We start from the raw sequence: 21,728 nt of genomic DNA on the forward strand, positions 1-21,728 counted from the left end.
CTATGCTCCTACTACGGATGCCACTCCTCATTCAACCGCACAACGTCACGTATTTGTTTTCACATATCACATGTACAGGCCCCGCATTCTCTGCCACCCGATTGGTTAAAAAAGTTTCCAGGTTTTTGATTCTCTGCCTGTGATTGGCCGTCGCAGCTGTCGCTCGGTGACGTAAGCCTGTCGAGCTCTGCGGTCCACCAAATAGCCGAGTCCGACAGACAGCGACAGAGCGGCGGTACGGGGAGTGTTTTATGGCTGCCTACTCAGCACGACATCCAGTAATTTGTTGTATTTGAGAACACTTGGTCTTTTTAGAGGCCGTGAAACTCGCGGTTTTATATCCAGCGAGGATTGTAGCTAAGGCAAAGTCACTCGTATGTGTACACGGCCAACTTTTAAGTGCTAAACGGGACTCAGCCGTCGAGCGAAATTGAACTTCATCGATCGCGGATAGTTCTTCTGAAAATACACTCAGCGGAAGTCTTACTAGGATTAAAAACAAGAGCTCGAAGACCTGGACTCTGCGTTTCTACGGACAATTGTATGAATTTCATGGGGCAATTGTCGTTTGTAACTTTTCCCCCCTCAACAGCGGTGCGAACTGCTGTCGTAGTAGCATACATTAACGTCAGCTAATTTTAGCCAGCTAGCTAAGGACATTAGCTTGCAGCCTAGCAGTCCAGTAGTTTGCTGCACTCAGTACTCTGCTGCTAATTCAGGCAACTTTTTCCGACAATGTCTTTCACACGTTTTGCAACAGGTAGACTGTTTGCAAACACGATGAAGAAAGAGAAAACATCGGAAATTTAGGAACTTAAGTGGTATTTGTCTTATGTTGGTTGTGCTGCGGGCAATGTCGTGAGTTGTAATTAAGCTTTTTGGTTCGTTTGGTTTTTGAAGATCGTCCCCGTGTTTCAGAAAAAAAAGAGTTACCCTAATGATGCAGCCTTTGGACACAGTCTAACCCTTATACCGACCTAACATGCTGGATCATACAGAGTAACGCACGACTTGGATAGGAGACGAGTTTCAAGTTGGTGCGGTTTCCTCCGTATTTTCGTGCTGATGTGAACGGAAAGGAGCCCTTTCAGTCGACCTAGGGATACAATAGCTTGTCTGAAGTCTTCGTCAGTTTATGCATCAAAATGTCGGCCATCTCTGCATCCGAGAAAGTGGACGGGTTTACGAGAAAGTCCATGAGGAAGGCCCAGAAACAGAGAAAATCCCAAGGCTCTTCTCAGTATCGCACCCAGAGCGCTCCAGTTGAGCTTTCACCGCTGCCACAGCTCAAAGGTACGGTAAGAGGATGATGGGGTCTGTCGCTTAAAATAGGCTCTCTGTCATTACCAGTGTGTTGTGTGTTCCGCTAGGTCAGCAACAATTACATTTAGCTCGGGAAAGCAATTTATTGCAGATATTGTACGCGGTGTACACTCACCAGTGTGCAGTGCCGAAGCCAACCATGTTCAAACCTGCTGGCCAGGGGAATACACTGGTGCAAAGAGTTGTGGACACATCTGCAAACATTTCCCTCTCAGTTGCTTGCTTCTTTTCCTCTGATCAAGCAGCTTGGAAGAATTTACCACAGGGAATTTGGGGAAAAAAAAAAAAAAAGATGTGATTGTCTGCCAAAGTGGAGTACATCCGTTTTGTGTTCTTACTGAGTTTTGCCAACATGTTCTGCTTACTTTGCTTGCATTATTGTTGCTTTGTAATTACTTCAAAAGACAGAGACAGTACAGAGAGACAGAACAGCCTCACATGAGCAGATGGGACTGAATCGGCATGTACAGGCACATCCAGAGAGTGATGATGAGGAATGGGTTAAGAGAGATTTAATGCTTTTGCATCAAGGTGTTGTGGAGGCAAAGTGCATCTCTGCCAGAGGTATTTCCAGGGTTGATAAGTGTCTACACAAGGAGCAGATTACAGGTTGGGACTTAAGAGATACAGTGTGTAGAACCCTGTATGTTGATGCTGGAGGAGAGTGTTGAAAGTGAAGACAATTGAGCAAGTTAAGGAAAGGCTCAGTAATCATTTCTCTGCAGCTTGACAAGTTTGTATTTTGTGACGTTGCAAATCACTTCCAGTGCAAACATGCTGAAGTATAAGTCAAGTCTTGTGCCAGAGGAAGAATTGCTGGAACGTCTCAACAAAGACGCATATAAAATGGGCTTAACTCGTTCCCATTCATTCGCATATGCTTTCCAAATCATCCCAGCAAGTATGAGAACGCGAACCGCAAGCTACTTGATCCAAGCCTGATAATAAAGTTTACTCACAATACTGCAGTTGTATTTCACAACATTTCACAAGACTGAAAAATACCTGGAAAGAATTATCACAGTGCTGCACCTGAGAAAATTAGAACTAACAGTAAAATACCAGGTAGATTGTTTTTGTTTCGATTTTGTTTTTGGAGTGATTTGTCATGCCAGTGTCAGTGAAGACTGGTAAGCACTAGGTCTTAGGATATTGCAGAAGTGAGTGCAGGACATTAAAAATGCATCAAGTGAAAAGTGACAAAGCGTGGGATACTATGGGTGGCCCGTATCAGGCTTTTGAGAGTCTGTTGTCAGTTGATGCAGTCCACTGTTGTAGGTGGAGGAAAGCATGTGGGGTGGAGGTGTGGGAAGATATGTCATGTGACCAAGGAGTCTGTTCCTTACCTGTCAAGTGCAGTACTGTTCTTTCTAAAAGGAGAAATGCAATGTTTGTTGAATTGTGTCGATTTCCTGATGTTTTCTTAACCACAAATCACACGTATAGGCTTTTTAATAATGATGTAAATTCAACATCTATGTAAAGTGTCTATACAGTCATACAGTCAGTGTTTTCTACAAGTTGGCAGTTTGTTTGTTTGTCTAGTATAGAATTATATGTTTTTTACTAATGTGTTTAAATTGAGACTGTCAAACTCTATGAGCTCAAATGCTGTTTTTCACAATGTTTTTACAATGATCTGTGGCCATTGTTGTTCATTAACATGCCTTCAGTACTTGGTAGCAGTTAAATTTTGGTTTGAAAACAGCACTGACATGAACTGGCACATTGAAATGTATGCACAACAAAATTAGACCTACTTGGTCCAAACATTGCAAATATTGTTGAACATGTCATACATGAAAAAATCTCATCTCTTCCATATGGTTCAGCTGCTTTTTTTTCTTTCAAAACTTTTGGTTTGAAAGAAAAGATTTTGGACAAATCTAAGCATGCACTTGACTAGATACCTGTTGGTTGTGTTCCTGTAGCCTGCGGTTTAATGTGACACTCCTGAGTCTGCTTACAACTGTGTGTATTTAAGGTCCATTTGCAACTGAGTGTGCAATTCCAATGTGCACTTTAGCACATTTTCACAAGTTATTTCACTGTAGTGCAGCAACTGTCTTGTATTGTTTACATTACCCTAACATGATACAGGAGAATGGAAATTTTGAATCAGAGTTTTGGTTGAACTTTGTCTACAGTATATCACAGATGTAACGCTATGTAACTTATAACTATAATAGTGTAACACTTAATTGAAAAACACGTTTTGGCAGCAGTACATGGCCCTAATCCTGAACCATATTCCTTTTTTATTTTAACAGAATGGAATTATTAAACCTAATGACTAGACTTAAATTTGAAGACATTTATAATGCGGACAAGCCTCAACAAATTATGAACAGTGTTGACGTTACTAGTAAGAGCATGAGTGAGGTAAGAAACTTGCCTGGTCAAGTAGTTGGAAGTTTACAACATGATGCAACTTCTCATTTAAGTATGAAGTATTGTAGGAAATTTAGTCTTTACTATTTTACTATTGTTATTCTTGAACAGTACATATGGAGAGCAGATTGTAAACAGTTGATACGATTTTCCCAGACTAGAGCATTGCACCACAACAACACCCAAAATCGACTTAACAGCATGGCAGCAACTGCCTCTTTGTCAAGCGTGAAAGTGGCAGCCAAATTATCCCATTTTCTCCAACTAAAAGCTTGAGGGTGATTTGTGCCTTGACACGGTGTGTGTTTCTGGTATAGAAGCAAAGAAATCTCCGTTCTCAAGTTCCTATTACTTTAGATTCACATTCTCACACATTTTTTTTTAAGTTTGCATTTGCGATAGTGCAGCAATCAGGTTTTGTTCGTCAGTGTTAGATTATTTGACTTTAATTCAAGTAGAATATTATTTATATATAAGTTGTGTAGGAAAAAGGCTTTTAACAAGCTTATACAACCACTCTTCTCATTTCTAGGAAAAATATTTAAGAAGTGTTGTAATTAATCATCGACGGAGCTGGAAAGCTTTTACCGTTGCAACAGATGATGTACGTTAAGTGTGGACTTAATGGTGCTGGAGGGCTACCCACTCACTAAAAGTTTGACTTGAAAAATATGTAGTACTGTTTTTGGTGATTGTTTTTGCAGCAAAGTCCATGGAGTCTTGTGTCTCACCACAGATTGACACATGGGATTGCTATTTTCTGCTGCAGTGGAACACAGTTATGAATAATCACCATAAAGACTAAAAGATTGAGAACAGTTGTCCTGATGAGTGCAAACTCTGTATAGAGTCAAGCACTCTATGTGCATCTTCTGCCTGGTGGGACGCAGCAGCCTGCAGTGCTCAGGTTGTTTCATTATGCCTTGTTGTAAAAATCTGACACAAATGGAGGCATTATATGAGAGTTAGGACATATTTAACTGTGCTAGATTCGATATCTAAAGCTGTTATGGCACAACAAAGACGTGTGATGTGCATTGCGGTTGTAAGTATTGACATGTTCTCTGATTAGACATCTATACACCGCCTACACAACTAGGGTAGTGTAGTTGACAAAACAATCCTTATTCAAGGCCCACTTACTCACTTATTCTAGGGCTTTTGACAGTGTCAAAAGGTTTTCATTAGAACTTTCTCTTTGTTGTGGAACTGTTGATGTATGGTATTGTATGGTATTCTTGTATTCATAAATGTAATTAATGAATTAATAAATAAACAGATACATAATTTCTGTCTACATTTGTGCCTTACCTTAAGGATATTTGCAAAACCAATTGCAAATGTTTGAGTTTATTTAAATTCATTGAATCACCATCTGTTATCTCTGTAGCACACTCATAATTCATATATAGTACACGAGTCTGTGGTTACAAATAGGCTACATGCACATCCATAACTCACCATAACTTACTGTATATTGAGGTGTAAATTTAAAACAGAACAACATGGCAACAGTGTGGGTCTCCGAGTGGCACCAACATTGTTGCCATTATGTGTGGTATTGTGCTGTTGGCTGATAACACCGAGTCAGATTACACAGTTTCCTAAAAGCCATAAGTGATAGGAGTGCAATGTTGACATGCAACAATAGTCCTTTTTATTAGTGTAAACTGTGTATGCTAACATGGGTTCCCAAATGAGAGTCCATGCTTTACCTGGCCTACTTAAACTGAGTTACAATGTTCAGTTAATCAACACTATTCCTGGTTACTACAGTAACTAGACCAGGAAAAGAAAATCTCTACAAGTCTGCATGTTTCAGCTTCTAAAAGATAGTAGCCTGCAAAGATGCTTCTTCCCTCCTGCAGTGGAGAGGCTGGAGCGCTTATAGCTCCCGTTGTGTGATAGACACTGAAAAGATGAGTCACTCAGAGACCAACATTGTTGCCATGGCAGCCAGAAGCCTTGAGAGCAAGCCAGGGAAATGTTTTACTTTCCAAATACAGACTGCTTCATTTAGGCTGCTATTTCTGTCACTGGAGTGAAAATTTGAGCTGAGCCATGATTTCTAACTAGACCTAAGCTTACATTTTGGTGGTGGGGTGGTTATTGTCAATAGCCTAAATATAGTACAGTCGCACTATCAGTCTAAAAGCACATTGATTTTAATTTCCATGACTTGTTCCCACACATAAATCAAAGGTAGCTGTTCTGATGTGTTTCTTTTTTTTCTGTTTTTTTTCTTCTGTTTTAAAGAAAATCTTTTGTTTCTTGAATCTTCTGATTGACAGTTACTTCATTCATCCCGTCTTACTCCTTGATTTATTACATCTGTGAAAACACAAATGTGTGAAAAATTTAGCATCGCACTCCTATAACATTGTTTTGACTCATGATGTACTCACGTTCAAAATCAATGCAGTAGAACCAGAGATATTCTTTTTTATTCCTCTTGTTCTTTGTCAAAACCTTAGGCCTACATTACAATTCAACTGCAGACAGTTTGGTTGGAGATTAGGGTGTGTTCTGCTAGTAGTGGCTAATATAGCCTGGTGCTGTGGGCCTCAAGCAGAGATGAGGAGTGGGCTATAGAGAGGTTGTATGCTAACGTCTTTCGAACCTCCACATGCTCATTTTTTATTTTATTTTTTTCCATTTTGACAACTTGTAGTCTTCAGCTGCAGCTGATGCTGACCCAAATTACATCACTTGAAGCAATTTATCACATTTCTCCACAAACGTCTTAAAACCTTTTATGGCATATGCAGTAGTACTCCCCATGACCCGTAAACAGACTTTATGAGCAACATCAGCAGAGACCATCCTCTTGGCTCCTGTCCATCCATTTGTTCTCCATTCAGTCTAAAATATAAAAATCTGTTAAGTTACCATTAACTTACTACTGTTACTCAGCCATATGAGAGCTAATCACTAATCATCATCCTCATTATAACCAGAATAGTTGCATCAGTACTGCTGATTTCTGCTCCTGATACTGATGCCAAAATCTGACCACAATCTTTTCCACCACCAGCCACGAGTCTCCATCTTTAGATTTAGAGTGATGGTGGTCAGGGGGCCTTATATCACCAAATAGTTTTAGTTATTATAATTTTCCATTGATCACCAGCAGCAGTCTGTGCAAAATCTAGTATTTGTCTAGCATTAAATGTTGTGTACAATAGTCTCTCCTGATTTCACTGTTCTTTTTAGCCTAAAAAGTCACTGTCTTTTCTTGATTTTGTTTTGGCCTGTTAATTTGTACCTGATAATGTTAAAATAAATTATTTGATGGACAGAAAATAAATTGACAAGAATCTAGATATTGTGTTTATCATTTTAAGAAAAACCTTTGCTTAAAAAAGCAAAAATGTTTTCTCCCAAACATTCTGGGATTGTTTCTTCTCTGTTTTATATCATTGTAAATTGAGTATCATTGGACTTTGGACTTAGGGTCAGACTATGCAACTAATTTTGAGATGTCACCTTGGAAATTGTGATGACATCTTCACTATTTTCTGACATTTTATAGCCTTAACAATTAAGTACCAGAGTTCTATCCAGTTTTTTAGCCAGCATTCTTTAGCAATGGCTCATCAGTGTCTGGTCATGAAATACACATCCACTCTATTGGCCTATTGATTGACAAGTGTTTCCCACACAGTCTGTTTCCATTCTGTCTGCCAGCAGATAGTAAATCAATACATAATTTTCTAGGAAACAAAGGGACAAATCTTTTGTTTTGGACTCTGATGGGGTTTTTTTCTGTCCAGGGTTCTTTTTAAGTCTTAAAAAGTTTATAATCCAATAATCAGAATTTTAAGTCTTAATATGTCTGAAAATGTCTTAAATGCAATTTTACAGGTCTCAAAAATTGAATGGATGATTATTATTATTATTATTATTATTATTACTTTCTGTAAGTTGCATGAACTTCAGTCTCACTTTGAAATGTGTTCTTGGGAAAAGATTGTGTTGATCGCTCTGTAACAAAACTACAAAACTAATCCAACATGATTAACACAATAAGATTGGTTACATACTGCTCATCGACAGGGGTGCAACTGTGCATCCCTGTCAGAATTTATTGGAGCAGACCCAGGGAGTGTTTCATGAAGTGCTATTTGTAGACGTAACAAGTTAAAATTGTGACTGTTTATGTGACTTTAATCTAATATGAGTAACTGCAAATTCAATGAGATCTGGCTTGAGGACAGCGCATTTAGTGCTTGGCTGAAGCCTGATGGACCTTGTGCAAGCAAATGCTCAATTAGGAACTTTTGCGTACACACAGTTTTGTGTAGCTATGTTCAGTTGAATGTTCATATTGAAGGTGAATAGATTCATTTACTAATACAAATAATTCTTGCACCCTGTTTTTCCTTCATATCCTTTGTACTTTTTTGTCAATATGGACATGAAATAGGTGTGAAATTGCATTGATAATGGTCTTAAAGTCTTAAATTTACCTTGTTGAAACGTGCAGAAATCCTGTCTGTCACGGTCAGTGTCATAATTGTGGCCTCTGGCAGGTTAGGAATCACTTCCACCTGTTTGTACAAAACTGGTGCTTCAGCTTTAGTCTGTGCTGGTAGTCTGCTGGCTGAAGACGTGGGTTGTGTGATTCTGTGCTCCCATAATGACCACTAGGCCTGGGTGATATTACATAATACAATTTTGGTGGACCAGCCATGGTCCAGCGCTGCATCCCGGTGTGTTGAATGGAGTTTGTGATGAAGTTGAACCATTGGTTGGCCAAGTGTTGGACGTTTCCCATTGGGTGTTGCTTGTTCAAAATAACTTGCGTGCGAACATTTTCTGATATGTCTTCAGGGGGCATTTACAGCAGATCAACAACTGTTTCAGTTTCAATTTTCAGACCCCCTTAGCAACTTTTTTTTCACTCAGCAACTTTTCCAGCAGCTTGTAGCTACTTTCCATTGAAAGTAATTGTTTACCATGGTTTTCAACTACATCTTCAATTTCACATATTGACCATACACAGTCCAGCCATATACCAGGGTTTGACCTAGTGTTGTTATCTATGCCACAGCAGGATGTAATTCTCCCTTATAAATGTCATATACTTTAAATGGAGTACAGAAATCAGCTGACTTTAATACATTATAAAAGTAAAGCTCATTATAATGCTGTGTGTGTGTGTGTGTGTGTGTGTGTGTGTGTGTGTGTGTGTGTGTGTGTGTGTGTGTTCTGCCATCTCTCAACTGTTTAGATATCAACTATGCATTGACATAGATATACAGATATGCCATCTTTCATGTCCTTCCCCTGTTGGCTTTTCTTGAATGGAGGGCAACTAAATGGTGACTCAGACAAGAATGTCTTTGTGGTTTGTTTTTTTTTGGGTTTTTTTTTCTGTCAGAGGGAAGGTACATTCTCTCACATTTATCACACATGCAGACATGTTTCCTTGTTGTTTGGGCCTGCCTTTCTTCATCTTGTCACCAGTCTTTTCTTAGCAAGCAAATAAGTGTTTCAGGGTAAAAAAGGAAGCATTTGCTCACATGTTAACATGCAGTAAGTTGCACTGATGCACTTAATGTGACATGTGACATTTATGCTGTAACAGAATTAATGATGCAGCTACATCCATATAATGGTGCACATCTCAAACAATGTGTCATTTATACTGGTTATACCAGTAACGGTTGTTTTCATCATTCATCACAATATTAAATTTACTATAATGTAAGGCTACTAAATGTAAGAAAAATGGCAAATTCTCACATTTGAGAACCTGGAGCCATCAAAACATTTGGCATTTTTTCTTGAAACATGACTCAAATGACAAATGACATGAAGTCTTGCAATACAGCAAGTGGGCTCGACACTGACTTTGACTACGACTACTACTGACTTCTAAGAGAGCTTTCCCTGTTCTCTGTCTTTGTTTTGATATGTAATATAGAGGTGTTGCCCATCCAAAAAGCAGCCCATGTTGTTTGTGCTTCTGCCCACCTTGTGGCGGTTCACTGTTGTCTTTTAATTTAAAAATAATAACAGTAGCTGGCCAAACAGAGGAATATTGAAGATGAACAGTGTGAACATGCCCTTATTGGATCGTTTGGGACTGACGAGCCAATGACGTGAAGATAGACCTCGACTTGTTGAAATCTACTATCCAAGACAGAAATAGAAAGACTGGGCATCAGGTGTACCAGTTTCATTCACCCTTTATCCGTGCACAGTTCTGACCTCTCTTGGCCAGATCGTCTGACATTCATCTTTCTCAGCAACTGTAACACATGCTCAAGTTTCACAGCAACCCACAGAGGTAATGTGAGTAAAACAGCTCAAGTGGTTTATTTGTGACAGACTGGATTACTGTTCATAGTACAACAGCATAAAGTCTAAAATAGAAGCAGACCCCTAAAGAGTTTGATTCCTTTCCAAGGAATCTTTTTCCTTTCATGTTTGGCTCATCCTTGGACAGAGAAAAGAGGTCTGGTTGACTGTCTTTCTCTTGTGGTTTCTGTGTCCCTCTTCAAATGAACATTGGATACTGTTTTTGGTTTTGAATGGGCTTGTAATTAAAAACGAGTCTACAGAGTTGACAGATTGTTTTCACTGGTTTGGACTTGAAGTCAACACTTCAAACTGGAATTAGGGATTTTATGCCCACTGATTAGGGTTACAACTACTGATTTTCATTTTGGATTAATTTGCTGATCATTTTCTGGGTTAATCATTTGGTCTATATATTGTCAGGCTTGTCAGTTTTTTTTTTTTCTGTTAATCAGATGATAGATTAATCGTTGCATCTCTATCTTCAAATAGTCTAGTTTAAGACCAAAATCCTGTCATTCATTTGTTCTAAACATGATTTAGAAGCCTGTCTGAATGATGGAGAGCTAACTATTGAAGATCACAGTTTGGTAAACAAACCTATTAGCCACAGCTGTTACTTATTAGCATGCGGTCAGTGGCTGATTGGCTGAGAACAGCATGCACTTCACTGCCACGATTGCTTCCATTTCTCCGTCTTTAAGGTGGCCTGATGATTACAGGCATCCAGGTGCACATCCTGTAGGTGATAAAACTTAACCTGTACCACCTTACTATGTGCCTCTCCCACCTCTCATCCCAGAGAGGAGGACACTTAATATTTGAGTGACCTCAACTTGTTTTGACCAAATTTTCTCATGATAGTTGCTAAGGCTGCACGATATGCAAAAAAATATATATATATATGTTGCAGTTATTTTGGAAGATATTGGGATTGCAATGATGTGATTTTGGTTGGGGCTTGTACCAAACAAGCATCTTCCCTTACCTCTGGAGATATGATGATATGATATGATGTACAGGCTGGGGCACCTCTGTAGCACCACAACACTAATGGTGCTAACAATGCGCAACAATGTTGTTACGCATTTTACCTTCATTAAAGAAAATTGCAGCTTCTGTGATTTGGATATTGCGAAAATACAGGTGACTCATTACATCAAACATAATTTAGATAATTCTGAGCATATGTTTGTGATAATCACCCACTTATTGGCACTAGTTACTTTTCTCAAGTAAACCTCTGTTATTTCCAGCTGTGTGCACACATTTTTTAAGATCTGAATCAATAGTTTTGTGCATTTGGCTGAATAGTGTTTCAGGACAGACTAAAACCACATGTTTTGACCACATGGTCTCTTAGACACATACTCATTCACACAAACACATACACACCCTTCTAATAAACCTAAAGGAGAATGCTAACAAAGTGTGTGTCATCTGGAATGACAGGCTAGGAAAAATATTGATGTTAGGAACAGGCTTGAAATCATTGGAGAACTGCCCTGTTTTTACTTGTGTTTTATTGCTTTGTGTAAATGTCATATTGATCTGTATTCACTTTTATACTGTTGCTGTGTAAGTAAAGAAGAAATATTAAATTGTGGTGCAGTTAAAGAGTTTTATTTAAAGAGAATGTAAAACAAATGTCTCTTGTTAACATGCTACCAGTTAAAATTTTATAATGCCTTTCAAACTAAAGTACAAATGGATTGTGTCTTCTGAGTGTTTCGTTTTAAGTCTTTTCTCAGTGGCAGCCTCATTTTGGTTCTTTGCATTCAGCCTGCCTTGTCTAGCTTTGTAACTGCTCACAGGTCACATGATACTGTGTACATTAAATTGACTTTGCCCTCTGTTATTTTTCTGAGTGTAGTTTACATTAAATCTTCCAAGGAGAATCTTTAAGCTGTTCTTTGTTGCTGGTTGTGACATATTGTACCAGCATTATTTTAATGCAACTCTAAACAAATCTAAACCAACTTGTATGTGTGGTAGCATCTTACCCAACCAGTTCAGCAGCTGCGGTTTGACCTGCGTGGCATCACTCCTGTCATGCATTAACGGACACATTTAGCCTACAGTGGGCTGTCACTCCTGTTTTTTTTACAGCTCATCAGTTGTATTCCACACATGTTGAGGCACTTCACAAGTCCTCCAACAGTGTCTCTTTCAGTGTTTCCCACAGGTTGAGAATTTACTTGTGGTGGTGGATGGTGTAGTGTGTGACCAATGTGAATGGAGAGACTCATACAGTTTATACACGGAGAATGAAAACCAGGTTATTTTCTGTAGCTACAATTTATAGATTACCCCTAAACGACTCGCATGCTAACACACTGTGTTAGCTTTCTGTGACCATGGAAAAACCCTCACAGCTGCTTTTTATACTTGCCATAATTTAAGGATCAGTTCTTTCATGTGTGTGCTTTTACCTTTACTGATGGTGGTCAACATCAGTTAAATTGCTTTGCTTAACCATTAATTCTAATCTCATGGTTCTTTTTTCTTTCTGTGGCTTCAATAGTTAACTTTGTTTTTGCAGCGGACATTGAGCTACAGCTCACTGATGCAAATTTTTTATTAGTTTGCGTGTTTGGTAAACCACTTTAAAGTTAATATGTGGCAGCTATTTGTGAGTACAACCTGAGTGTCAGCAAGTCTGACTAAACTCCTAAATGCTGCGTCCCAGGGGAAAACTGCAGGACTAATCTGTCACAGCTCAGAGGTCACCTGACCAGCATACTTTCCCTCAGTTTGTTTTGGTCTCTTTCTGCTTGACTGTAGTTCTATGAAATGTTGATGGGCACCAAAAGGGCAGGCGTTTATGTGAAGCAGTTTTGACGTGGCGAGGTTCGGATTACTGAGGTATGATATAAATATGTTTGTTGTATGTTTAACTGTGAATAGGTCAAGACCATCAGTGTCTCTATCATCATGGTGAGTATTTTTCCATGTGCACAGTGCGGATCTGTCTTTATAGTTGTACCAAAACACTAGGAGCGGTAGAGTTGGCTGAAACTGTCAGATAACCTTAAAATAAAATAAAAAATTAAGTCTTAATACAGAGATTTGACACTTTCCCTTACAGTTTGCAAGAGGATTATATATTGAGGCAGTAATTTCCCTCTGTAAAACCACATTTTGGATTGAAAAGAGATGCAAAGTGCTGTTGCCATAGAACAGTGGTAATCAAAATGCAAATAGAGGTCAGACACTTTACTGTAGCTGTACGGTATCAAACTCGTGGCTCTGAAATATCATTTTGTAGATTTATTGTCTCTTTCTAATACAACAGGCTGTTAACAAAAAAGAGGCATTTTATTAATTTTCTGAAATGTGAACTTTAATCTTTTTGCAAATGTTCACACAAGTATAGCAAAACCTCATTGTACTCAGAAGAACTGCACAATCACCACAAATGTGACCCATGAGTGACACATTCCTATTTTCCATGACTATTGCCCCCCCCACCCACCCCCCCCACGGCTGCAGTCGAAAGAAGCAGAACACAATTCATCGAGGCTGCAACACATCAGCCACTGGTGCAATGAAACATGGGATGCTAAAATGGAAAATAGTTGCATAACTGCAGCGGTGAATTATGTCCACATGCAACACATGTTTCAACAGTAATGATGCTGTATTTTAACTTTGTGCTGAGAAATGTGGCTTTTGTTGTGAACAGTACAACATGTCTGAACAAATGTAATGATAAAAATATGTATTTAGTTATAAAGTTACCATTTGCAGTTTGCATCTACATTTGTACACAATCTTTATGCCCTTCCAATATGCAAAGAGCCTTACTTGCAGTTTGGCTAATGATCCACACTGGGAAAAGTTTTGGTTCCAAACACCATCAGTTTTACATTGATGGATCCTGAAACTTGTGTGCTTTGGTACATTTTTTTATACTTTTGTCCAGATGCTTGCCCATTTTCAAGGTGTAGTGAGATTTCCTTAGACCTCATGGCTTTGTTTTTGCTCAGGCATGAATAGTGAACTGCAGGGCCTTACATAGCGAGGTTTAGCCTTTCAGAATCATGTCCAGTAAAATATGTGTGTCTGAACTCCATACAGCTTATAGAAATGTCTTTTTGTTTGCTGTTGTGTATGTGCATGCAGTTATGGGCAACAAAAACATAGATTCAGTGTGCTTTTATAGCTTTGATAGCTTAGTTTTTGTCAAGTTTGTCTCATGAAATATTTAACATTTTCAATCATCACTCAATGCAATTTGTGCAATTTAGTGCACAATACTTCCTCTTTAACTCCTCTCACCATAGCTTTCTTGCAATACTGTCACTGTTTGCTCTCCCTGTCTTAGCACACATCTCAAAATGGCTTCACTGGGTTCCCAGTCCTGATTGAAAGAAACAGGATGTTTCTGCCAGCTGAATTTGCTGTCTCACAGCAAAGGCTTTAAAGAGATACTGCCTGGTACATAAAGCACATCTGTAATCACATTTCAGCACCTTTGTAAATGCTCATGAAAATTTGCTTTGTCATTTTGCAGTATTGTGTGTAGATTTGTGGCAAAAAATAATAAGATAATAATAATAATAATAATAATAAGAAGAAGAACCTTATAGCACAGAAAAATATAGTGATACAGGACAAGTTAAAGGAAAAAACCAACATACTGTAAAGTCTCTCGATAAGAATTTGGGCCACCAGAACAGCTTCCAAAAGATTTTCCCACATTTGGTGTTTTCATGATGGTGGTGGGAGCGCTGTCTGAACACGTCCCTCCAAAATCTCCTGTAGGTGTCAATAGGACTGAGAACTGGTGGAGCGCTTATGAGTCACATCATTTTCATACTCATCAAACCATTCATGCCCTGTACTGCATTAGGTTTCTTCACTCATTTATTCTGTTTTTGTCTTTGTTACTCGTCTGTATGTAGTTAATAGAACAATTAACCAAGCATTTTCTTTGAGGTGTCTTTGTAGTGCTGTGGTTGTAGAGATGAGATCATGTTTCCTGTTTTTCTCACAAAATCCAGATTTTGTCATGTTATACAGCGCATGTTTCAGAGAAACCTCTCTGAATTATTCAGGCAAAGCATTTCTTTTGTTCCAATGTCTCAAATATTCTGCTTTTATCAGAATCAATGATAGTGAGCTGCAAATCTTGTAAAATCTTCCAGCACAATTTATTGCAGTTCAAAATGCAAACCTTACTGCAAATTAGTGTCATTTCTTTTGCAAAAAAAAAAAAAAGAAATACTTGTTATTCACAGAAGAGTTTAATGTCAGCACGTGAACAACAGTTGGTTCATTTCAGTTTTCTGAGCATGCAATTACAGGATTTAGAAATACCAACAGAATTGTCCATCCTTCCAAACATGCTTTGTTCTGCAAGCATGGTACTTACAAAATCCCAACATAGTGTTTGGCTCATAGTGACAAACCAGTGTGGTATTCACCTCTTTACTGCAGGCTGAAGAAAATGTGACCATGGAACCTGGAAAACATCATGACTGAATAGCTTGTGCAACATTTGGTTTCTAAATGACAGAAGTCAGTAACAACTGGAATCTGGTGTTGCTAAATACAGAGCAGATGAGCTGCTGTGTTTCTTTGGTATCAGGGGTTTTCAACAGAACAAGCTGCAGTGTATTTTAGGGCTCAGTAGATGTGTGGGTGTGATTCTTCGTGGATCTTATTCCACTAATAGTAACATAAATGAAGCTTGTATATGAAAAGTTTCCAACACTGTGGATGATTACTAGTTGCAAACTTGTGCAACCCTTTGTACAAAATGTAGCTTCCTTTCGAATCAGGTTTTATTACAATTGACTAGAATGAATTGTCTTATGGCTTTTGTGGTTTTTAGGTGTGTTTGGGAGGCATTGTGCTTCCTGAGTCATTTGAGGTCATTTCATCTTTAAAAATGAGGATTGATATTATCTGGAAAGATCGATAATCAAGGGCATCTTCTTATTATTGTTCCACGGTAATTCTGTGGAGACATTCATACTCAAAAGATACAGAGGTTCAGCTGTAAGACACAAATACCTGCAGAGATTAACAGCAACACAATAAGACTTGTGATTTATCTCTGCCCTTTTCATGCTGCCACTTTCTTACTCATAATTATGTGTAAGAAAGTGGCAGCAGTTGCAGTGGTTATGAAATTGCATGTTTTTGTATCCAGATAATAGTATAAGTGGTTCCTGAAGCTTTTTGTAAGACGCAGCAGTCAGAACATGCAGCACAGAGAGATTAAATGTGATGCCTCATCTTCCTTATAACGTTGCCTACATTGTGATTCTAAGATAAAGCACCTCATGTGGGAGTGAAGGACTCCTATTTTCTCCTTCAGTTTAACATGACCATTTATTGCTCTGAAACTGAATCCATGTTGATCTTTGGCAGCTCGATTAATTTGGAGTTACTATCTGATCTCTCTGATGCTTTCTTCTCTTTGTTCTCACACATAGCCGCTTCATCGTCCTAATGGAAATATTTTCCCTCAGTGCTAAGCACCCTGAGGAGTTTGTGCACTAATGCATCTGTATCTGAAAGGCAAAAATAGCCTCACATGGGGAAAAGCATCTGCATGTCAGACTGTATCTAACAGCCCCAGCTATCGCTCCTGTCTGGAGGATAAAGTCAAATAAAGCTATTTGTAACATACTCTCCAGCAAGGGAGGCTATGTTTGTCATTTTTGCACAACCATGACCTTCATAAAGGAATTGCTGAGTACGCTTAAAGAGACAAAAATATAATTATGATCCACAAACAGAGAAGACCTTTAGATGCTTATTTACTTTCTCACTCAGAGTTAGATGAGAAGGTTGATGTCACTTTCATATCTTTAAAGTAAATATGAAGATACAGCTAGGAGATGTTTAGCTTAGCTTAGCATAAACACAGGAAACACAGGGAAATAGCTTTCCTGAGTCTGTCCAAAGGAAACAACACTTCACAGTCACTCTGAAGTTCACTAATTAAAACTTTGTATCTCATTTGTAAAAACAACAACGTTGGAGCAAGAAAGATTCCAAAGTTAACATGCTGCCTGTAGCTTCAAATTCATCATGCGTTGAAGACAGAGCATCAATCTTCTCATTTAACTCATGGCAACAAAGCAAATGAGCATTTCCCATAATGTCAAACTGTCATGTCTGCAGTCAGAATGCACCACGTTTCTTCCCTGTAGGTGGGTTTAAATATGTGGTTGCCTTCCCAAAGAGCGGACACCCTGGCCTACAAAAATCTACCACATACCACTTCCAAGGAAGAAATGTGAGCTACCCATAAGTCATGTTAATGACAGCAACATTCAGGCCACAGGGGCATCATGGCCCTTTTCCTCTCTTGTTCCAGTTTGGTATTCGGTCTGCCCTTTCAGTGTGGAATCCTTTGAGATTCGATACTTTGGAAAATTGGCAATAAGGCACAGTAGTGTGATAACAAGTCCGCCTGGTGTCGTTACACTCAGATATTACATTCATTCAGAGTAGCAGCCGGTTGTTTGACCCATGGGGTTCAGTTGCGCAAGTACTTCGTCAGCTGTCAACACCACCGGAACATTTTCACTAGCTGTGAAAATTTTTGAGCTGTGCCTCACTCTGCGATGTCCCCATGCTGCTGCATTTTATGGGGTAATGCCTGTTCAGTTACATAATATTGCTCAATAAGAAACCGCTCTATGACACTTCTCACCCTCTCACTTCTTTCCTCTCGCCATTAAAAACCCATTGTGTGTGTTTGTGCCTAAGGGCTGCAAAAAATAAATATTTTTATGCTCGATCAATAAATTAGATATTCAAATTGCAAGTCAAAAACCCAAACGTTGAGTTTATTATCATGTAAGACAACAAAAAGCATCAAGTCATCACATTTGAGAAGCTGGAGTAAACAGATCTTTGGCAGTTTTGCTTGAAAAAGTGACACAGTTGCAGTGTAACTAACAATTATTTGCATTATTGTATAATTTCTCACTTATTTTCTTAATTAATCAATTATTTTTTTAGCCTATAATATGTTTCTACACCGTGGTGATGTCTTCAGTTTGCTTTTTTTTTGTCTGAATGACAATTATCTAACAATAGTCAATTTGCTGGTATATATAGTATGGCAGAGAAAAGCAACTCCTCATGTGAGAACCAATATATATTTGACCATTGATTATCAAAATACTTGCTGATTAATTTTCTGTCAATCAGGTAATCACCTAATCAACTAATTATTGTAGCTCCAGTGTGTTTCAGGACAGTAGTGTGTATATACTTGGTAAATGTGACCATAGGTATTGTAAGTACATTGAGAACTACTGCACGGAGAGTTACTTCACACCATGATTTAAGTTCTGGTAGAGATTGGACACAGTTACCAGTTTAGCCAGTGTTGTATTTAATTTATGCCACAGAAAGATACATGTTAATGAGGTACGCCATGTACCTCAGTGTCAACAAGTGTCATGGATGGCATCTGTATTTGCATAACCTCACAACCTTTGGGGTGTCTGGTTCCTGAGGTGTCGTCAATCAGCCCTGAGAGTCTTCCTGCTACCATCACAGAAAGGGTCCTGTGTGTGCAGCGACGAGCTTCTGCTGTGTAGGAACAGAACATCACTGTACAGTGTGTCACCGCGTTTTTGGACGGCTGCCAAACACTGTTTATAGCTTAGCGGGGTCAAGTTTGACAGCTCTAATAACCCTGAACGCACTCACCGTCTAATCCATAAAAGGCTTTACAATCAAAGCCGAGAATGACTGGGCTGCCTCTGAATGGCAAAATACACTGGTGTATTGTGTCTGTCTGCCTGTTGGTCTTAGATATTTGATATTATGCTGAATATTTAGAGGATGTTTGGTTGTGTCATGTTTTTAGACCTGCTCTACCACAATTAGCTGGAGACACAAAAATCCCTCCTGACACATGCAAAATTAAAATGCACTACCTTAGATTTCACACTATTATTTTGCACAAGCAAGTCACACCAACTAGGGGAACAGTTGTTATCCCTGTTTGTCTCATCTTTAATCTTTTTTCCATACATTATATTCATGTATATAAGCAGTGAATCTATATTTTCTTTATTTATGTGATTTCAGATGCGCCCTCCACAGAGCAACAGGAACTGTTCACCCAAAAACTCCAGCAGTGCTGCATGCTCTTCGACTTCTTTGACTCGGTGACTGACCTAAAAAGCAAGGAGATCAAGAGGGCGACGCTCAACGAGCTTGTGGACTATGTTTCCACCAACCGAGGAGTGCTGGTGGAGTCCACATACCCAGAGATCACTAATATGGTGAGGATACACACTTAGAAGGCTTAAAAATTCAGCTAAATTCATCTGGCCTCTTTAGATTTAGAAAATAAACTCTTTTATGCAGAACCCCGAGCAACCACTGCAGCAGATAATTATTAAGTCATGAGCTATTATTAAACAGCAAAGAGATCTCCCCTCTGTGTCACTGTAACATCCTGTGCACTTGTGCAGGATTAAAAAATGGAGGCTGATTGTGTGTCTAGACAGGGTGTGTCTCATCAGCAGCACATGAGGAACATGTTACCATCTTTATACAAAACACTTTACCATACTATTTCCTTGTGAGCACGCATTCCAACGCAAACATAGGAACAGCCCAATGTTGTTGGTGTCATTTTAAGCCTCTTTCTTTCCTCTTCTGTCTTGGACCCACTGAACTGCCCAATGAACATGATACATGGTTTCATTTTTTTTTGTCTACAAGTGTTAGCTGCTGTTGAAAGCTTGTAATGATGACACCCACCCATTCATTTTCTTACAATACAGGGAAAATACTGTTGACCTTATCAATATGCACTGCACCAAGTGTAATATTAATCCACTGATTTAAGAGACCAACTTCTAACATAATTTTAAACAAAGATAACCTCCATTGAGCTAATGATTGTATCTATCACACAAGACTTCCTGTGACTTTCACAACAAAGCTCATACACACTTCTCTGTGCTGCTTTGCTCTCTTGTCTCAGTGCTCTTTTCTGTGGGGAGATTTTAGTATTGTCGGTCATGTGACATCCTCAGATTTTTTTTCCTACACATCTACTATAAAAGAACATCTTTGTTTATTTACTTATGATGTTTCCGACTGCACAGCCTTCATCAGCAAAGTTTGTGCTTCGCTCCCATGCACCTGTCACACATTGCGCTCTGCAGAGATTTTTTTAAGGGCTTTTTAAGGACATCCAATATAAAAGAAACTACTTTAAAACACTTATAGTGTTATTGAGTGTCACACAAATGTTGAGAACCAATGCATATTAAAAAACCACACATAATGTTTGTCGCAGTTGTTATTTCCATAACAGCATGTTTTGCTGTAAGTCTGCAAGTGATACACACCTTCGTTAATTGTAGTAGTGTCCTTGTCTGTGAATGTTATCCACGTTCTGTCATCGTTTATCAGACATATTTTTAGGAATCTGGAAACATGTTCAGCACTTAGCATGCATGGGAAATGACAAACTGTAACTTGAAGAGTTGCATGTAGGGATGAGGCATGAGTATGTAAATTATGTTAAGTTATTTTTTATTAACATATTATCTGTTGTACAATCATCAGCGCATTCACGAAAGAGACAGAGTGCAGGGCTGACTTGGCAGAGGCTCAGTTTCTGGTGATTAACACTGTGGCTGTTGCAGGAATCTTAAACACATGATAGTCTGTTTAACAACCAACCCAGCCTCCTGCAGAGAATCACCGACCAACATGGTATAGATTTGTGTTCATGTAGTAGGTGCCCTGAGCAGCCTTGTTTCCTCCTACGGTTTAATAATGACTCATGTGCAACATTTAGAGCACAGCAGTCAGAGCTGTTGTCAGTGCTGCGGCGAGTCACTCCACACTGCAGATTATCATGATGGAGACAAATGAGCACATCCACAGTTGAGTCAAGGAGTCTTCAGATTACTAATGGACTGCAGGCAGTAATCCATGTCAGACCTTGCAACTATTGATTTAGGATTCACAGGGTATTTGCAGGTCTTTAGAAGTCTTTAAATGTATTGAATATTAAGACTTCCCCCTAAAAAAGATGTGCGACTGTGAAAAAAGGTGTGATATTGCATTCAATTTGGTATTAAAAGATCTTAAAATGTCCTAAGTTTTACCTGGTGATTACTGCAGAAACACATTTAGTCTCTCTTTATAGCCTTTAATGTTTTGTTGCCCATAGCTTTGATTGCATCTTAGCATGAATCGGGCAGGGAGAGAGTTTTCACTGCCTAAATTGACATTAAATGTAAACCCAGCAGCTCTCTTCATTGAGCTGCCTTCATCGTCATGCAAATATGAGTGCAGTCAAATGCATTTTTGTATTATATTAATTATATTTTCTGGATTAATTTGTTTCAAAACTACACGTTGTATGCTGTGTGAAGTGCAGATGTGTAATTGAAGTGACTCAGAAAGAGGCCATTTCCAGTCAGAGAAAAGTCATAAACCGTGACAGTACTTCAGTTGTATTCATTACTGCAAAAACGGCTGGCAGTGTCAGCAAGCTTCACACAGGCAATGAAATAAAATGGAATCGGAGGGGAAATAAGACGTTGATGGCCAATAGTGTCAACAAACCTCCATTTTGTTTCAGTGTTTATACTGATGCAACATCTGTGGTTAAGGCACAGTGTGTATTAACAATATACTGTAGCTTGTTATTGCGCCAGTCCCACCCTTAAAGCCACTGAACACACACGGCGAGGACA

The 21,728-nt window shown here is 38.9% G+C and overlaps 1 protein-coding gene across 1 annotated transcript in view; it reads left to right on the plus strand.

Annotated features, from left to right (window-relative positions):
• The first annotated feature begins 216 nt into the window (after positions 1-216).
• ppp2r5a (protein phosphatase 2, regulatory subunit B', alpha isoform) overlaps positions 217-21,728 on the plus strand; it is a 41,406-nt gene continuing 19,894 nt past the window's right edge. The window contains exons 1-2 of the mRNA XM_071467478.1: positions 217-1,293; positions 19,090-19,286. Coding sequence (XP_071323579.1) covers positions 1,146-1,293; positions 19,090-19,286 — 345 coding nt within the window. The 5' untranslated portion in view covers positions 217-1,145. The remainder of the gene's footprint in view (positions 1,294-19,089; positions 19,287-21,728) is intronic.

This window comes from Trachinotus anak, unplaced genomic scaffold (genome assembly GCF_046630095.1).
Source record: "Trachinotus anak isolate AG129_WGS33_773 ecotype Australia unplaced genomic scaffold, CSIRO_AGI_Tana_v1 ptg000031l, whole genome shotgun sequence".
Classification (NCBI taxonomy): domain Eukaryota; kingdom Metazoa; phylum Chordata; class Actinopteri; order Carangiformes; family Carangidae; genus Trachinotus; species Trachinotus anak.